The 17,210-nt window shown below is 54.2% G+C and overlaps 1 protein-coding gene across 1 annotated transcript in view; it reads left to right on the top strand.

Moving 5' to 3' along the window:
* LOC121339666 (bromodomain-containing protein 4-like) overlaps positions 1 to 5,095 on the top strand; it is a 32,162-nt gene extending 27,067 nt beyond the window's left edge. The window contains exons 15-18 of the mRNA XM_041411647.1: positions 118 to 283; positions 2,563 to 2,672; positions 3,472 to 3,704; positions 4,888 to 5,095. Coding sequence (XP_041267581.1) covers positions 118 to 283; positions 2,563 to 2,672; positions 3,472 to 3,704; positions 4,888 to 5,095 — 717 coding nt within the window. The remainder of the gene's footprint in view (positions 1 to 117; positions 284 to 2,562; positions 2,673 to 3,471; positions 3,705 to 4,887) is intronic.
* Positions 5,096 to 17,210: the final 12,115 nt, after the last annotated feature.

Raw genomic sequence — 17,210 nt, 5'->3', positions numbered from 1 at the left:
CAGGAATTGGGATCGGGATCGGGATTTTGGATCCCATCCTGACCCCGGCTTTCCGTGCAGGAATTGGGATCGGGATCGGGATTTTGGATCCCATCCTGACCCCGGCTTTCCGTGCAGGAGCTGCGGGCGGCCTCGGTGGTGCAGTCGCAGCCGCTGGGGGGGGCCAAGGAGGAGAAGCTGCACTCGCCCGTGATCCGCACCGAGACCTTCAGCCCCCCCCTGCGCCAGGAGCCCCCCAAGGGCCACCCCGAGGGCATCAAAGCGGCCCCGCACCTCCCCCAGCGTGAGTGCGGCCACCCCGGGCACGGGGCACCCCAAAAAGCAACGGCTCTGGGGTCAGCCTGCCCAGGATTCCCACTGGGGTCTGAAATCCCCACAATTCCCAGGTTTTGGGATCTGAAATCCCCTGAATTGCCAATTTTTGGGACCTGAAATCACCAGAATTCACAATATTTGGGATCTGAAATCCCCAGAATTCCCAAGTTTTGGGATCTGAAATCCCCTGAATTGCCAATTTTTGGGATCTGAAATCCCCTGAATTGCCAATATTTGGGACCTGAAATCCCCTGAATTGCCAATTTTTGGGATCTGAAAGCCCCAGAATTCCCAATTTTTGGGATCTGAAAGCCCCAGAATTCCCAATTTTTTGGGATCTGAAATCATCAGAATTCCCAGGTTTTGGGACCTGAAATCCCCAGAATTCGCAATTTTTGGGATCTGAAATCACCAGAATTCCCAATTGTTTGGGATCTGAAATCCCCCGAATTGCCAATTTTTGGGACCTGAAATCCCCAGACTTCACAATATTTGGGACCTGAAATCCCCTGAATTGCCAATTTTTGGGATCTGAAAGCCCCAGAATTCCCAATTGTTTGGGATCTGAAATCACCGGAATTGCCAGGTTTTGGGACCTGAAATCCCCTGAATTGCCAATTTTTGGGATCTGAAATCACCAGAATTCACAATTTTTGGGATCTGAAATCCCCTGAATTGCCAATTTTTGGGATCTGAAAGCCCCAGAATTCCCAATTTAGGGATCTGAAAGCCCCAGAATTCCCAATTTTTTGGGATCTGAAATCACCAGAATTCCCAGGTTTTGGGACCTGAAATCCCCAGAATTCGCAATTTTTGGGATCTGAAATCACCAGAATTCACAATTTTTGGGATCTGAAATCCTCAGAATTGCCAATATTTGGGACGTGAAATCCCCATCATTCCCAATTTAGGGATCTGAAAGCCCCAGAATTCCCCATTTTTTGGGATCTGAAATCACCAGAATTCCCAATTTTTGGGATCTGAAATCCCCAGAATTCCCAGTTTTTGGGATCTGAAATCCCCAGAATTCCCAATTTAGGGGTCTGAAAGCCCCAGAATTCCCAATTTTTTGGGACCTGAAATCCCCAGAATTCCCAATTGTTTGGGATCTGAAATCACCAGAATTCCCAGGTTTTGGGACCTGAAATCCCCAGATTTCTCAATTTTTGGGATGTGAAATCACCAGAATTCCCAATTTTTGGGATCTGAAGTGTCCAGAATTCCCAGTTTTAGGATCTGAAATCCCCATCATTCCCAATTTTTGGATCTGAAATCCTCAGAATTCCCAATTTTTGGGATCTGAAATTCCCAGAATTCACAATGTTTGGGTTCAAAACCTCCATAGTTTTCAATTTTTGGGTTCACCACTCCCAGAATTCCCTTTTTTGGGATTCAAAGTCCCCATCATTCCCAATTTTTGGGATCTGAAGTCTCCAGAATTCCCAATTTTGGGACCACAAATCCCCAGAATTCCCAATTTTTGGGTTCAGAGACCCCAGAATTCCCAGTTTTGGGTTCGGAATTTCTGATTTTGGGGCCATAAATTTTCCAGTAATTCCCAATTTTTGGGTTCCAAATCCCCATAATTGCCAATCTTTGGGTCCCAAAATCCCCAAAATTCCAAATTTCGGTCTCGGCCCCGCTGATGCCGGGTTTTGCGCTTGCAGGGCCGGAGCTGAAGCCCCTGGAGGGGGGAGGACCCCGGCCCAGCCCAATTTGGGATCTGAGACCCCCAGAATCCCCAATTTTGGGGTCAGAATTCCCAATTTTGGGACCATGAATCTCCATAATTCCCAAATTTTTAGCCAGAATTCCCAAATTTCGGTCTCGGCCCCGCTGATGCCGGGTTTTGGGCTTGCAGGGCCGGAGCTGAAGCCCCTGGAGGGGGGAGGACCCCGGCCCAGCCCAATTTGGTCGGGGGGGGGTTGGGGGTCCCAGGAGAAGTTCCAGAACCTTCCACAGGTTCTTCCATGAGGTGCCACCAGGCTCGGGGGGGGTTTGGGGGTCCCAGGGAACCTGGAGAAATTCCAGAACCTTCCACAGGTTCTTCCACGAGGTCCCACCAGGCTCGGGGGGGGGTTTGGGGGTCCCAGGAGAAGTTCCAGAACCTTCCACAGGTTCTTCCATGAGGTGCCACCAGGCTCAGGGAGGCTTTGGGGGTCCCAGGGAACCTGGAGAAGTTCCAGAACCTTCCACAGGTTCTTCCATGAGGTGCCACCAGGCTCAGGGGGGGTTTGGGGGTTCCAGGGAACCTGGAGAACATCCAGAACTGGTCTGGGAGCTTCCAGAGGTTCTTCCACGAGGTCCCACCAGGATCAGGGATGGGTGTGATCCAGGGGGACCTGGAGAACTCCAGGGTTGGGTCTGGGAGAAGCCCCTGAGACCCCACCAGGCTGAGGGACCTGGAGAATTCCAGGATTTGGTCTCACAGAAGCTCCTGAGATCCCACCAGGCTGAGGGACCTGGAGAACTCCAGGGTTGGGAGTTCCCACCCTGAGATCCCACCAGGCTGGGGGAACTCCAGGGTTGGGTTTGGGAGAATCCCCTGAGACCCTTCCAGGCTGAGGGATCTCCAGGGTTGGGTCTGGGAGAATCCCCTGAGATCCCTCCAGGCTGGGGGAACTCCAGGGTTGGATCTGGGAGAAGCCCCTGAGATCCCACTGGGCTGGGGGATCTCCAGAGTTGGATCCGGGAGAAGCCCCTGAGATCCCACCGGGCTGAGGGACCTGGAGAATTCCAGGATTTGGTCTCACAGAAGCCCCTGAGATCCCACCAGGCTGGGGGACCTGGAGAACCCCCTGAGACCCCCTCCAGGCTGAGGGATCTCCAGGGTTGGATCTGGGAGAAGCCCCTGAGATCCCACTGGGCTGGGGGAACTCTGGGGTTGGATCTGGGAGAAGCCCCTGAGATCCCACCAGGCTGAGAGATCTCCAGGGCTGGATCTGGGAGAACCCCCTGAGATCCCACTGGGCTGGGGGATCTGAAGAACTCCAGGGTTGGGAGTTCCCACCCTGAGACCCCTCCAGGCTGAGGGATCTCCAGGGCTGGCTCCAGTTCCTCAGGACAAAGCCATGGGAGCATCCCATGGGGGCCACCTCGGCTCTGGTGCATCCCAGAGCCGGTGGTGACCTCGCGGTGGCCCCGTGGTGACCCCGCGGTGGCCGCTGTCTCCGGCAGGACCTGAAGATCAAGAACATGGGCTCGTGGGCGTCGCTGGTGCAGAAGCACCCGGCGGCGCCGGCGGCGGCGGCCAAGTCCTCGAGCGACTCCTTCGAGCAGTTCAAGCGGGCGGCGCGCGAGAAGGAGGAGCGCGAGAAGGCGCTCAAGGCCCAGGCCGAGCAGGTGGAGCGCGAGAAGGAGCGGCTCAGGCGGGAGCAGGAGAGGATGAGGTGAGGCCACGGCCGCGGCCACCGGCAGCAGCTGCAGGAGCTCCACAGACACCGCCAGGAGCAGCACCAGGAACACCACAAACACCAGCAGGGACACCATAAACACCACTGGAGACACCATAAACACCACCAGAGACACCAGGAACACCACTGGAGACACCACAAACACCACTGGAGACACCATAAACACCACTAGAGACACCAGGAACACCAGCAGGGACACTACAAACACCAGCAGGGCAGGAGAGGATGAGGTGAGGCCACGGCCGCGGCCACCGGCAGCAGCTGCAGGAGCTCCACAGACACCGCCAGGAGCAGCACCAAGAACACCACAAACACCAGCAGAGACACCAGGAACACCAGCAGGGACACTACAAACACCAGCAGGAACAGCACCAAGAACCCCACAAACACCAGCAGAGACACCAGGAACACCAGCAGGGACACTACAAACACCAGCAGGAACAGCACCAAGAACCCCACAAACACCAGCAGAGACACCAGGAACACCAGCAGAGACACCAGGAACACCACTGGAGACACCATAAACACCACCAGAGACACCACAGACACCACCAGGAACAGCACCAGGAACACCACAAACACCAACAGGGACACCAGGAACACCAGAAACACCCCGAGGAACTCCACAAACACCAGCAGGGACACCAGAAACACCAGCAGGGACATCATAACCACCATCAGATCCTTCACAAACACCACCAGAGACACCACGGACACCACCAGAAACACCACCAGGAACTCCACAAACACCACCAGAGACACCACAGACACCACTAGGAACACCACCAGGAACACCAGAAACACCACGAGGAACTCCACAAACACCACCAGGGACACCAGAAACACCACCAGGAACATCATAACCACCATCAGATCCTTCACAAACACCACCAGAGACACCAGGAACTCCACAAACACCACGAGAGACACCACAAACACCATCAGAGACACCAGAAACACCACCAAAGACACCAGGAACTCCACACACGACATCTGGAACACCACAGACACCACCAAGAACACCACAAACACCACGAGGACAACCACAAGCACTCCGGCCAGTCCCTGACTTGTGTCCAGTTCGTGGTCACTCCTGGTCACTCACTGGTCACTGTGGTCACTCAGTGGTCACTCAGTGGTCACTCTGGTCACTCCCCAGGTCCCGGGAGGACGAGGAGGCGCTGGAGCAGGCGCGGCGGGTGCACGAGGAGGGTCTAGAGCAGTGCAGGGTCCTGGTCACTGATGGTCAAAATCCTGAAAATGGGGGGAAATGGTTGGGATGTTCCCAAAAAATCCCGAAAATGGGTCCCAAAAATGGGGGGAAATCGTTGGGATGTTCCCGGAAAATCCTGAAAATGGATCCCTGAAAATGGGGAAAATAAGCAGGATATTCCTGAAATGACCCAAAAAAAGCCACAAGAAATTACCCAAAAGTGACACCAAACTTGACTTTTAAAGTGCCCCAAAAAAGCCAGAAATTATCCCAAAAATGCCCAAAAATAGCCAAAAATGCCTCAAAAAAGCCCAGAAATGACCCAAAAAAAAGCCAAAAATTACCCCAAAAATCCAGAAAATACCCAAAAAATGACCCCAAAAAATCCTGAAATGACCCAAAAAAAGCCCCAAAAGTGACACCAAAATTGACTTTTTCAATGCCCCAAAAAAGCCAGAAACGATTCCAAAAACTCAAAAAAAAAGCCAAAAATGACCCCAAAAGTCCCCAAAAATAGCCAAAAATGCCCCAAAAAAGCCCAGAAATGACCCTAAAAAAATCCAGAAATTACCCCAAAAAGGCCAAAAATTACCCCAGAAATCCTGAAATTACCCAAAAAAGCCCCAAAAAATGACCCCAAAAATCCAGAAATGACCAAAAAAAGGTCCCCAAAAATGCCTAAAAAAAGCCTGAAATGACCCCAAAAAATCCTGAAATGACCCAAAAAAACCACAAGAAATTACCGAAAAAAAGCCCCAAAAGTGACACCAAAATTGACTTTTTCAATGCCCAAAAAAAGCCAGAAACTATTCCAAAAAATAAAAAAAAAGCCAAAAATGATCCCAAAAATGCCCCAAAAAAGCCCAGAAATGACCCTAAAAAAATCCAGAAATTACCCCAAAAAGGCCAAAAATTACCCCAAAAATCCTGAAATTACCCAAAAAAAAGGAGGGGAAATTGACAGAAATTGGGAATTTAAGGTCAAATTTGGGAGATTTGAGTGGAAATCGAGAATTTAAAATCCAAATTTGGGAGATTTGAGTGGAAATTGAGAATTTAAGGTCAATTTTTGGAGATTTGAGTAGAAATTGACAGAATTAGGGGATTTAAAATGCAAATTTTTTTTAAGATTGAGGTGGAAATTGACGGAAATTAGAATTTTTTAATCCAGTTTTTTAAGATTAAAGTTGAAACTGAGAGAAAAATGGGAATTTTAAATTTAAATTTTGAAGGTTTAAGCGGAAATTGGCGGGAATCGGAATTATTCAATTCAGTTTTTGAAAATTTAAGTTAAAATTGGCAGAAATTGGGAATTTAAAGTCCAGAGTTTGGAGATTTAACTGTGAATCGACACAAATTAGGATTTTTAAACTCAAATTTTGGAGATTTAAGTGGAAATTGGCAGAAATTTTTTTAAAAGTTGAAGTTTTGACGTTTTAAAATCGAAATTTAAACTAATTTTTTTTGTCAGTCTTAAAAACGCCGAAATTCGACCTGAAATGGTCAAAAAATGAAATTTTAAAAGGTGAAGTTTGGGAATTTTGAGGTCAAAATTGACAGAAATTGAGATTTTGATTTAAATTGAATTTTTTCAGTTGGATTTTTAGATTTTTTTTTAAGGTTTAAATTTGTGGAAAGGGGGAAAGGAAAGGGGAAAAAATGGGGGAAAATTGGGGGGAAATAGAAAAATTAGAAAGACAAAAAGAGGGTTAAAATAGCCAAAAATTAAAAAAAAAAAAAAAAAAAAGGGGGGAAAAGGGAAAAGGGAAAAAAAAAAGAAAGAAAAGGGGGAAAAAAAGGACTCATCATACCTCTGCGAATCCAAGAGAACATCAACCCTATTTACCTCAGAGACACTTTGGAGCAGGAGCCAAATTACTTGTGAACTTTTCTCACTGAAGTATTTGAGGATCTGGCCTCAGCATGCTTTTGTGGCTTCAAGTTTATATTATTACAAAATAGTATTTTGTAATAATATATCCTGAGAATGATTTGGAAAGTAAAAGCAGGAACTAGTGGTATAACCCAACAGGACAATATCATAACACCCCCTCAGCACTGTGCTGTATTCCTGCCTATCAAGTAAAGTTGTCTGTGATTTAAAAGCACCATACACGATCCTGTGGATTTGCTTCAAACCAGAGGGCTGAAGGACTAGAATAGGTTAGATGGCAGAAAAATTCATACCCAAGAGGGGAAAAAATTGGCATCTTATAAAAGGGTGGTATGGGGAGCCTCAGATGTGCTGAATATGTGGTAGTTTCTTTTTGCTGCTTTCCAGAGTCTTTCTGATGTTCTATGTAGGGTCATAATTTAAATTATCCTTTCTAAAAGTGTAATCACAATAAAATATAGGGACTTGACAGAAGCAAGGGAATTGGAATAAAGAAGCCTCATATTTGGCCTTGCTTTTTGGTAATGAGCCTCCAGAACACTTCCTCCTCTTTTCCAATGTCTCCAAAATGGTGGATCTCAAAGAGCTTGGTCTTGAAAGCATCTCTCACTCCAGCAATGGGAAATAATGACTGCTCTGGCTTCTGCATGTAGGAGTTTGAAGATATTTGTTTTGGTTTTTGTCTCTTTTTAACATCTAAATAAGAATAATTTCTGTCTGAGTACCGTTCTCTTAATTCAAATATGAAGAATTTGAAATGTTTGAACATAGAGACTAGTTGGGGTACATTTCAAGTCATTATGTAGCCAGAGAATGTGTATCTGGAAAGATGATTATCGAAGAAAAACAAATGTTAGCTATTCTTCCTTGGATAGAGGAGCAGGATATGTGTTCTCCTTATCATCCCAGTAATTTATAGAGGAAAGCTGCTCTCCCAGTGATAAAAACCCTCAATATGCCAGACCTGGAGAATTGTCCTCCCTCTTAACACATTCTCCAGAGAGAATACATTGCCACCTTGTTTTCTTTTATTCCCCCCCTTCCTACTTCCTTACTATTCTTAAACCCTCAGAGATCATTTTGTGGGGAAAAAAAAAAGCCCAAAAGCATCTGCATTAACTCAGGCATTGGGAGCTCCAATTGTGAGACAGCGACTTGTCTGTCTCGAGTCTTTTAGGAAGAGCTACACACTAAAAATGGTATTGAAAAACACTGATTTGCAGTATAAATCAGGGATTTTTAAACTCAAATTTTGGAGATTTAAGTGGAAATTGGCAGAAATTTTTTTAAAAGTTGAAGTTTTGACGTTTTAAAATCGAAATTTAAACTAATTTTTTTTGTCAGTCTTAAAAACGCCGAAATTCGACCTGAAATGGTCAAAAAATGAAATTTTAAAAGGTGAAGTTTGGGAATTTTGAGGTCAAAATTGACAGAAATTGAGATTTTGATTTAAATTGAATTTTTTCAGTTGGATTTTTAGATTTTTTTTTAAGGTTTAAATTTGTGGAAAGGGGGAAAGGAAAGGGGAAAAAATGGGGGAAAATTGGGGGGAAATAGAAAAATTAGAAAGACAAAAAGAGGGTTAAAATAGCCAAAAATTAAAAAAAAAAAAAAAAAAAAGGGGGGAAAAGGGAAAAGGGAAAAAAAAAAGAAAGAAAAGGGGGAAAAAAAGGACTCATCAAAAAAAAGGATTAAAATAACCAAAAATTAAAAAAAAAAAAAAAAAAAGGAGGGAAAATGGAAAAGGAGAAAGAAAATGAGGGGGGAAAGGTGAAAAAATAGGAAAAAAAAGGTCAAAAATTAAAAATAAATCAAAACTGGGAGGACAAAAAGGCCCCAAAGGACGCGAAAGCGACAAAAAAGGCGAAAACTAAAAAGGAACAAAGGCGGAAAAGCCAAAAAACGCCGCAAAAAGTTGAAAAAATGGAGAAAAAAACCCAAAATTTAAAAAAATGTCCCGAAACCACGCCCCCATGGGGGTGCAGGCCACGCCCCTCGAGCCCGGTGTGGTGACATTTGATGGTGACAAGGACAGCGTGACAGGAGCGCCCCCTTGGGGACAGGGACACCCCCGTGTCGTGACAGCTCGTGACAAGGACACCGTGACAGGGACGGGGACAGGGACAGCCCCATGTCGTGACAGCTCGTGACAAGGACACCGTGACAGGGACACCGTGACAGGGACGGGGACAGGGACAGCCCCATGTCGTGACATGTCGTGACAAGGACACCGTGACAGGGACACCTGACAGGGACACGACAGCCCCATGTCGTGACAGCTCGTGACAAGGACACCGTGACAGGGACACCTGACAGGGACACCCTGGGGACAGGGACACTGGTGACAGAGACACCCCGTCGTCGTGACAACCCCTGGTGACAAGGACACCTCATTTATGGGACACCCCAGTGACAGGGACAGCCCCATGTCGTGACACGTCGTGACGGGGACACCTGACAGGGACACTCTGGTGACAGGGACATTTATGGGACACGCCGGTGTTGTGGCGTCTCGTGACAGGGACATCACGACAGGGACACCCTGGGGACAGGGACACCCTGGGGTCACCCCCCGGGGTGGCACCTCAGGGCTGTGGTGGTGCCACCCTGCACCACCCAGGGGACACCCAGGGGACGGTGACACCCAGAAGGTGACACCCAGGGGGTGGTGACACCGGGGATGGTGACACCCTGGGAATGGTGACACCCTGGGAATGGTGACCCACAGGGGTCGGTGACACCCAGAAGGTGACACCCAGGTGGTGGTGACACCGGGTATGGGGACACCCTGGGAATGGTGACACCCTGGGAATGGTGACACCCAGGGGACGGTGACACCCAGGGGACGGTGACACCCTGGGGACAGTGACAGGGGACGGTGACACCCAGAAGGTGACACCCAGGGGGTGGTGACACCGGGGATGGTGACACCCTGGGAATGGTGACACCCTGGGAATGGTGACACCCAGGGGACGGTGACACCCAGGGGACGGTGACACCCTGGGGACAGTGACACCCAGAAGGTGACACCCAGGGGGTGGTGACACTCGGGACAGTGCCACCCAGACAAAAGTGACACTCGGGGGGCTGGTGGCACCCTGGGGACGGTGACACCCAGACAAAGGTGACACCCAAGGGATGGTGACGCTCAGGGGGTGGTGGCACCCTGGGGCACCCTGACAGTGCCACCCAGATGGTGCCACCCTGGAGATGGGGACACCCAGGGGACGGTGACACTCAGGGAACAGTGACATCCAAGAGATAGTGACACCCCTGGGGGTGGTGACACTCGGGACGGTGACACCCAGACCATGGTGACACCCAGGGGACGGTGTCATCCAAGGAATGGGGACACCCAGACAGTGGTGACATTCTGGGGGTGGTGACACCCCTGACAGTGCCACCCTGGGGGTGGTGACACCCTGGGAATGGTGACAACCCTGACGTCGCCACCCAGACGTTGTCACCCTGGGGATGGGGACACCCAGACGATGGTGACACCCAGGGGACAGTGACAGGGGACAGTGACACTCAGGAGATGGTGACACCAGACAGTGGTGACACTTGGGATGGTGACATCCGGGGGATGGTGACACCCAGGGGATGGTGACAGGGGACAGTGACACCCAGGGGACAGTGACAGTCAGGGGACAGTGACACCTGGACCGTGGTGACACTCAGGAGATGGTGACACTCAGTACAGTGACAGCCAGGGGACGGTGACATCCAAGAAATGGGAACACCCAGACAGTGGTGACATTCTGGGGGTGGTGACACCCCTGACAGTGCCACCCTGGGGGTGGTGACATCCTGGGAATGGTGACACCCAGACAATGGTGACAGCCAGGGGACAGTGCCACCCAGGGGATGGTGACATCCAAGGAACGGGGACATTCTGGGGGTGGTGACACCTCTGACAGTGCCACCCTGGGGGTGGTGACATCCAAGGAATGGGGACACCCAGACAGTGGTGACATCCTGGGGGTGGTGACATCCAAGGAATGGTGACATCCTGGGGGTGGTGACATCCTTGGGATGGTGACATCTGGGCGGTGCCACGTGGGAATTAGGACAGGTGGTGACACAACAGGTGGTGGCACATCCCGGGAACGGCACCGCGGAGGCCGTGGGGACAAGGTGGGGACAGTGGGGACACTCTGGGGACTTTGGGGACAATGGGGACAATGGGGACAAGGTGGGGACACTGTGGGGACAATGGGGGCACTGAGGGGACTTTGGGGACACTGAGGGGACTTTGGGGACAAGGTGGGGACAATGGGGGACACTGCAGGGACTGTGAGGACAATGGGGACAAGGTGGGGACACTGAGGGGCCTTTGGGGACAATGGGGACAATGTGGAGGCCGTGGAGACAAGGTGGGGACAGTGGGGGCAAGATGGGGACAAAGGGGACAATGGGGACACTGCGGGGGCCGTGGGGACACCCTGAGGACAGAGCCACCCTGGGTTTGGGACACCATGGGGACATGGGACATTGGTGACGAGGCCATCCTGTGGTAGGGGACACCTTGGGGATGGGACACCCAGGTGTCCCTGCAGTGTCCTCCCAGCTGTCCCCACTGTCCCCACTATCCCCATGTCCCTTTGTCCCCATCTGTCCCTGTCCCCCCAGGTGTCCCGCTGTCCCCATGTCCCTGTCCCCCCAGGTGTCCCGCTGTCCCCATGTCCCCGCTGTCCCCAAGTGTCCCCATGTCCCTGTCCCCCCAGGTGTCCCCATGTCCCCATGTCCCCGCTGTCCCCATGTCCCTGTCCCCCCAGGTGTCCCGCTGTCCCCATGTCCCCGCTGTCCCCAAGTGTCCCCATGTCCCTGTCCCCCCAGGTGTCCCCATGTCCCCATGTCCCTGTCCCCCCAGGGGTCCCGCTGTCCCCACTGTCCCCACTGTCCCCATGTCCCTGTCCCCCCAGGTGTCCCCATGTCCCCATGTCCCTGTCCCCCCAGGTGTCCCCATGTCCCCATGTCCCTGTCCCCCCAGGTGTCCCCATGTCCCCATGTCCCTGTCCCCCCAGGTGTCCCCATGTCCCCATGTCCCTGTCCCCCCAGGTGTCCCCATGTCCCCATGTCCCTGTCCCCCCAGGTGTCCCCATGTCCCCATGTCCCTGTCCCCCCAGGTGTCCCCATGTCCCCATGTCCCTGTCCCCCCAGGTGTCCCCATGTCCCCATGTCCCTGTCCCCCCAGGTGTCCCCATGTCCCCATGTCCCTGTCCCCCCAGGTGTCCCCATGTCCCCATGTCCCTGTCCCCCCAGGTGTCCCCATGTCCCCATGTCCCTGTCCCCCCAGGTGTCCCCATGTCCCCATGTCCCTGTCCCCCCAGGTGTCCCCATGTCCCCATGTCCCTGTCCCCCCAGGTGTCCCCATGTCCCCATGTCCCTGTCCCCCCAGGTGTCCCCATGTCCCCATGTCCCTGTCCCCCCAGGTGTCCCCATGTCCCCATGTCCCTGTCCCCCCAGGTGTCCCCATGTCCCCATGTCCCTGTCCCCCCAGGTGTCCCCATGTCCCCATGTCCCTGTCCCCCCAGGTGTCCCCATGTCCCCATGTCCCTGTCCCCCCAGGTGTCCCCATGTCCCCATGTCCCTGTCCCCCCAGGTGTCCCCATGTCCCCATGTCCCTGTCCCCCCAGGTGTCCCCATGTCCCCATGTCCCTGTCCCCCCAGGTGTCCCCATGTCCCCATGTCCCTGTCCCCCCAGGTGTCCCCATGTCCCCATGTCCCTGTCCCCCCAGGTGTCCCCATGTCCCCATGTCCCTGTCCCCCCAGGTGTCCCCATGTCCCCATGTCCCTGTCCCCCCAGGTGTCCCCATGTCCCCATGTCCCTGTCCCCCCAGGTGTCCCCATGTCCCCATGTCCCTGTCCCCCCAGGTGTCCCCATGTCCCCATGTCCCTGTCCCCCCAGGTGTCCCCATGTCCCCATGTCCCTGTCCCCCCAGGTGTCCCCATGTCCCCATGTCCCTGTCCCCCCAGGTGTCCCCATGTCCCCATGTCCCTGTCCCCCCAGGTGTCCCCATGTCCCCATGTCCCTGTCCCCCCAGGTGTCCCCATGTCCCCATGTCCCTGTCCCCCCAGGTGTCCCCATGTCCCCATGTCCCTGTCCCCCCAGGTGTCCCCATGTCCCCATGTCCCTGTCCCCCCAGGTGTCCCCATGTCCCCATGTCCCTGTCCCCCCAGGTGTCCCCATGTCCCCATGTCCCTGTCCCCCCAGGTGTCCCCATGTCCCCATGTCCCTGTCCCCCCAGGTGTCCCCATGTCCCCATGTCCCTGTCCCCCCAGGTGTCCCCATGTCCCCATGTCCCTGTCCCCCCAGGTGTCCCCATGTCCCCATGTCCCTGTCCCCCCAGGTGTCCCCGGGGGGTTTTGAGGAGGTTTTGGGGGGATTTGGGGGATCCTGGGGGGAGTTTTGGGGGTTCTAAGAGGATTTTGGGGGATTTTAGGAGAATTCTGGGGGATTTTTGGGGGATTTGTGGGGATTTTGGGGGATTTTAGGAGGATTTTAGGGGGATTTTGGGAGGATTTTAGGGGGAGGGGCTGATTTGGGGGTGTCCCCAAGGTGTCCCTGTCCCCTGTGACACCCCCCCGATGTCCCCTCAATGTCCCCGATGTCCCCAGGGCTCGGGGCTGCGCCTCCATTACGTCACTCGGGGTCCCCCCGGTGCCCCCCTGATGCTGCTGCTCCACGGCTTCCCCCAGAACTGGTCAGTGTCCCCAAATGTCCCCAAGTGTCCCCAAGGGTCCCCAGGGGGTTCCCACCTGTCCCTACGGGTTCCCAAGGTGTCCCCCCCCAAAGGGTCACCAAAGGTCCCCAAGTGTCCCCAAATGTACCCCAGGTGTCCCCAGGTGCCCTCAAGTGTCCCCCAGTGTCACCAGGTGTCCCTCAGGCATCTCCAAGTGTCCCCAAATGTCACCAAGGGTCTGCAAATGTCACCAAGGGTTCCCGAGTGTCCCCAAGGGTCCCCATGCCCCCCTGCTCCTGTCCCTCAGCCTGTCCCCGCGGTGCCACCGCTGTCCCCAGTGTCCCCAGGTGTCCCCCAGGTGTCTCACACATGTCCCCAGGTGTCCCCAGTGTCTCCAGTGTCCCCAGTGTCCCCCGTGTCCCCAGTGTCCCCAGTGTCCCCAGTGTCCCCACTATCCCCACCAGTGTCTCCAGTATCCCAGTGTCCCACTATCCCCAGGTGTCCCCATGCCCCCAGGTGTCCCCGTGTCCCCAGTGTCCCCAGGTGTCCCCAGGTGTCCCCAGGTGTTCCCAGTGTCCCCAGTGTCTCCAGTATCCCAGTGTCCCACTATCCCCAGGTGTCCCCATGCCCCCAGGTGTCCCCGTGTCCCCAGTGTCCCCAGGTGTCCCCAGGTGTCCCCAGGTGTTCCCAGTGTCCCCAGTGTCTCCAGTATCCCAGTGTCCCACTATCCCCAGGTGTCCCCATGCCCCCAGGTGTCCCCGTGTCCCCAGTGTCCCCAGGTGTCCCCAGGTGTCCCCAGGTGTTCCCAGTGTCCCCAGTGTCTCCAGTATCCCAGTGTCCCACTATCCTCTGTGTCCCCTGTGTTCCCAGGTGTCCCCGTGTCCCCAGTGTCCCCAGGTGTCCCCAGGTGTCCCCAGGTGTTCCCAGTGTCCCCAGTGTCTCCAGTATCCCAGTGTCCCACTATCCCCAGGTGTCCCCATGCCCCCAGGTGTCCCCGTGTCCCCAGTGTCCCCAGATGTCCCTCGGGGATGCTGGGGACAGCGGGGGGATTGGGGACACTGGGGATACTGGGGACACTGGGAGGATTGGGACAATGGGGACATTGGGGATATCATGAGCAGTGGGGACATTGAGACAATGGGGACACTGGGGACATTGGGGGCATTGGGATACTGGGGACATTGGGGATCTTGGGGACATTGCGGACATTGGGGTCATTGGGGAGTTTGGGGACATTGGGCTGATACTGGGGACATTATGGATATCGGGGATGTTGGGGACAGTGGGGACACTAGGGACTTTGGGGACACTGGGGATATGGAGATCCCTGTCCCTGTCCCCACGGTGTCCCTGTCCCCATGATGACCCCACAGTGTCCCTGTCCTCACGGTGTCCCTGTCCCTGTCCATGTCCCTGTCCCCACAATGTCCCTGTCCCTATCCCCATGGTGTCCATGTCCCTGTTCCTGTCCCCACGGTGTCCCCGTCCCCACGGTGTCCCTGTGCTGTCACAGCGTTCAAGCCACCAAAGGGGCGGCGCCCAACCCCAAAGCGACGTCCCCCTCTTTGTCCCCAATTTCGGGGGTGGTGGCACCACCCAGACCTTGTGTCCCCCTCTCTGTCCCCAGTTTTAGGGGTTTGGTGGCACCCAGAGCTCTTTGTCCCAAATTTTAAAGGGTGGTGGCATCACCCAGGCCTCGTGTCCTCCATTTTGTCCCTAATTTTGGGAGTTTGGTGTCAGCCAGACCATGTGTCCCCCTCTTTGTCCCCAACTTTGGGGGGTCCTCAATGTCTCCTCAATGTCCCCAACCCCCATTTCCCCCATTTTGTCCCCAGTTTTTGGGTTCCTGGCACCCCCCAGCCCTGATTTCCCCCATTTTGTCCCAAATTTCCAGGGGTTGATGTCACCCAGACCTCATGTCCTCAGTTTTATCATCGCTTCCCCCATTTTGTCCCAAATTTTTTGGGTCCTGGCACCCCCCACCCCAATTGTCCCCATTTTGCTCCCCATTCTGTCCCCAACTTTTGGAGGTTTGGTGCTACCCAGCCCTAATCTCCCCCATTTTGTCCCCAATTTGTGGAAGTTTGGTGCTACCCAGCCCTAATTTCCCCCATTTTGTCCCCAATTTCGGCTGGTTCAGCACCACCCAATTTCCCCATTTTGTCCCCAATTTCGGTTGGCTCAGCACCACCCTCAGGGTGGGGCCCCCAACATCTGGACGGGGATGCTGAAATTTGGGTGACGGCCCCAGCATCTGGAATGCAGACCCCTGGTGGGTGATGGGACCCCCCAACATCTTGACGGGGACCCCCAAAATCAGGGTATGAGACCCCCCCCCCCAACATCTGGCTGAGGGCGCCAACATCTGGATGGGGACCCCAACATTTGGGTGGGACCGCCCCAAAGGTCAAGGGGGTGCGACCCCAACATGTGGAACGGGGACACCAAGGTCAGGGTGGCGACCCCCAACATCTGGATGGGAATGTGGAAATTTGGGTGACGCCCCCAACATCTGGATGGGGGGGAACCCCCAATATTGGGAGGATCCTGGATGAGACCCCAACATCTGGAATGGGGGGGACCCCGGGGTGGGGGGGAGGGAATCCCCAGTATCTGGGCGGGACCCCCGAAAGCTCAAGGGTGATGTGACCCCCCCCACATCTGCATGGGGTCCCCAAAATCAGGGTATGAGACCCCCCCCCCAACATCTGGAATGGGGATGTTGAAATTTGGGTGACGCCCCCGACGTCTGGAATGGGGACCCCAAAATTCCTGCGAGAGACTCTCGTCTTCCGGGTTTGGGCGGTGCTTTGTTCCGATTGGTCCGAGATTGTGTCAATCAAAATGATCAGCCAATCGAAGCGCGGTTCCTGGATTCTATGTTTTTATTGGTCTTCATGCCTGTCAATGAAGCACGCAAGCCAATGACAGAGCTGGAGAGGAGGTATTTTGCCTCTTGAACAACGGCACTTCCGCTTGTGTGTCAATCAGCAAAATCAACCAATCGCAGCGCGGCTGGGGTGGGGGCGGGAACTGAGTGGGGAGGCGATGGGGACGGAGCTCCGTGTGTCGCCTCAGTGTCCCCAGATGTCCCCCCGGTGACCCCAAATGTCCCCCCGGTGTCCTCTCAGTGTCCCCCCAGTGTCTGAAGGGACACTGGAGGACATTTGGTGACATCTGGTGACCCTGAGGGGACAGGAGGTGACAGTGAGGTGACATTTGGTGACATTTGGTGACATCTGGTGACACAGGGGACAGGAGGTGGCCGGCGCTGGCCGGGGCCGATAGCGCCCGGCTCTTCCTGTGCGGCCTTGGGGACATCCGGGGGGGACAGGGACAGTGCCACCCCCCTTGGGGACACCCTGGTGACATGGACACGCTGGTGACAGTGCCACCCTGGGCTGGGGGACACCGCCCTGGGGACGCCACAGTGACAGGGACACCCTTGGGGACACCGTGGGCTTGGGGACACGCTGGTGACAAAGAGACCCTGGAGACCATTGTGGGGACACTGTGGTGACAGTGACACCCTTGGGGACACGCTGGTGACGTGGACACACTGGTGACAGTGCCACCCTGGGCTGGGGGACACCCTGGGGACACCACAGTGACAGGGACACCCTTGGGGACACCGTGGGGACCATTGTGGGGACACCGTGGGCTTGGGGACACCCTGGTGACATGGACAC

This window comes from Onychostruthus taczanowskii, unplaced genomic scaffold (assembly GCF_017590055.1).
Source record: "Onychostruthus taczanowskii isolate IOZ18803 unplaced genomic scaffold, ASM1759005v1 scaffold367, whole genome shotgun sequence".
Classification (NCBI taxonomy): Eukaryota; Metazoa; Chordata; class Aves; order Passeriformes; family Passeridae; genus Onychostruthus; species Onychostruthus taczanowskii.
The sequence above is the reverse complement of the archived record's forward strand: the minus strand, read 5'-3'. Positions and strand labels throughout refer to the sequence as shown.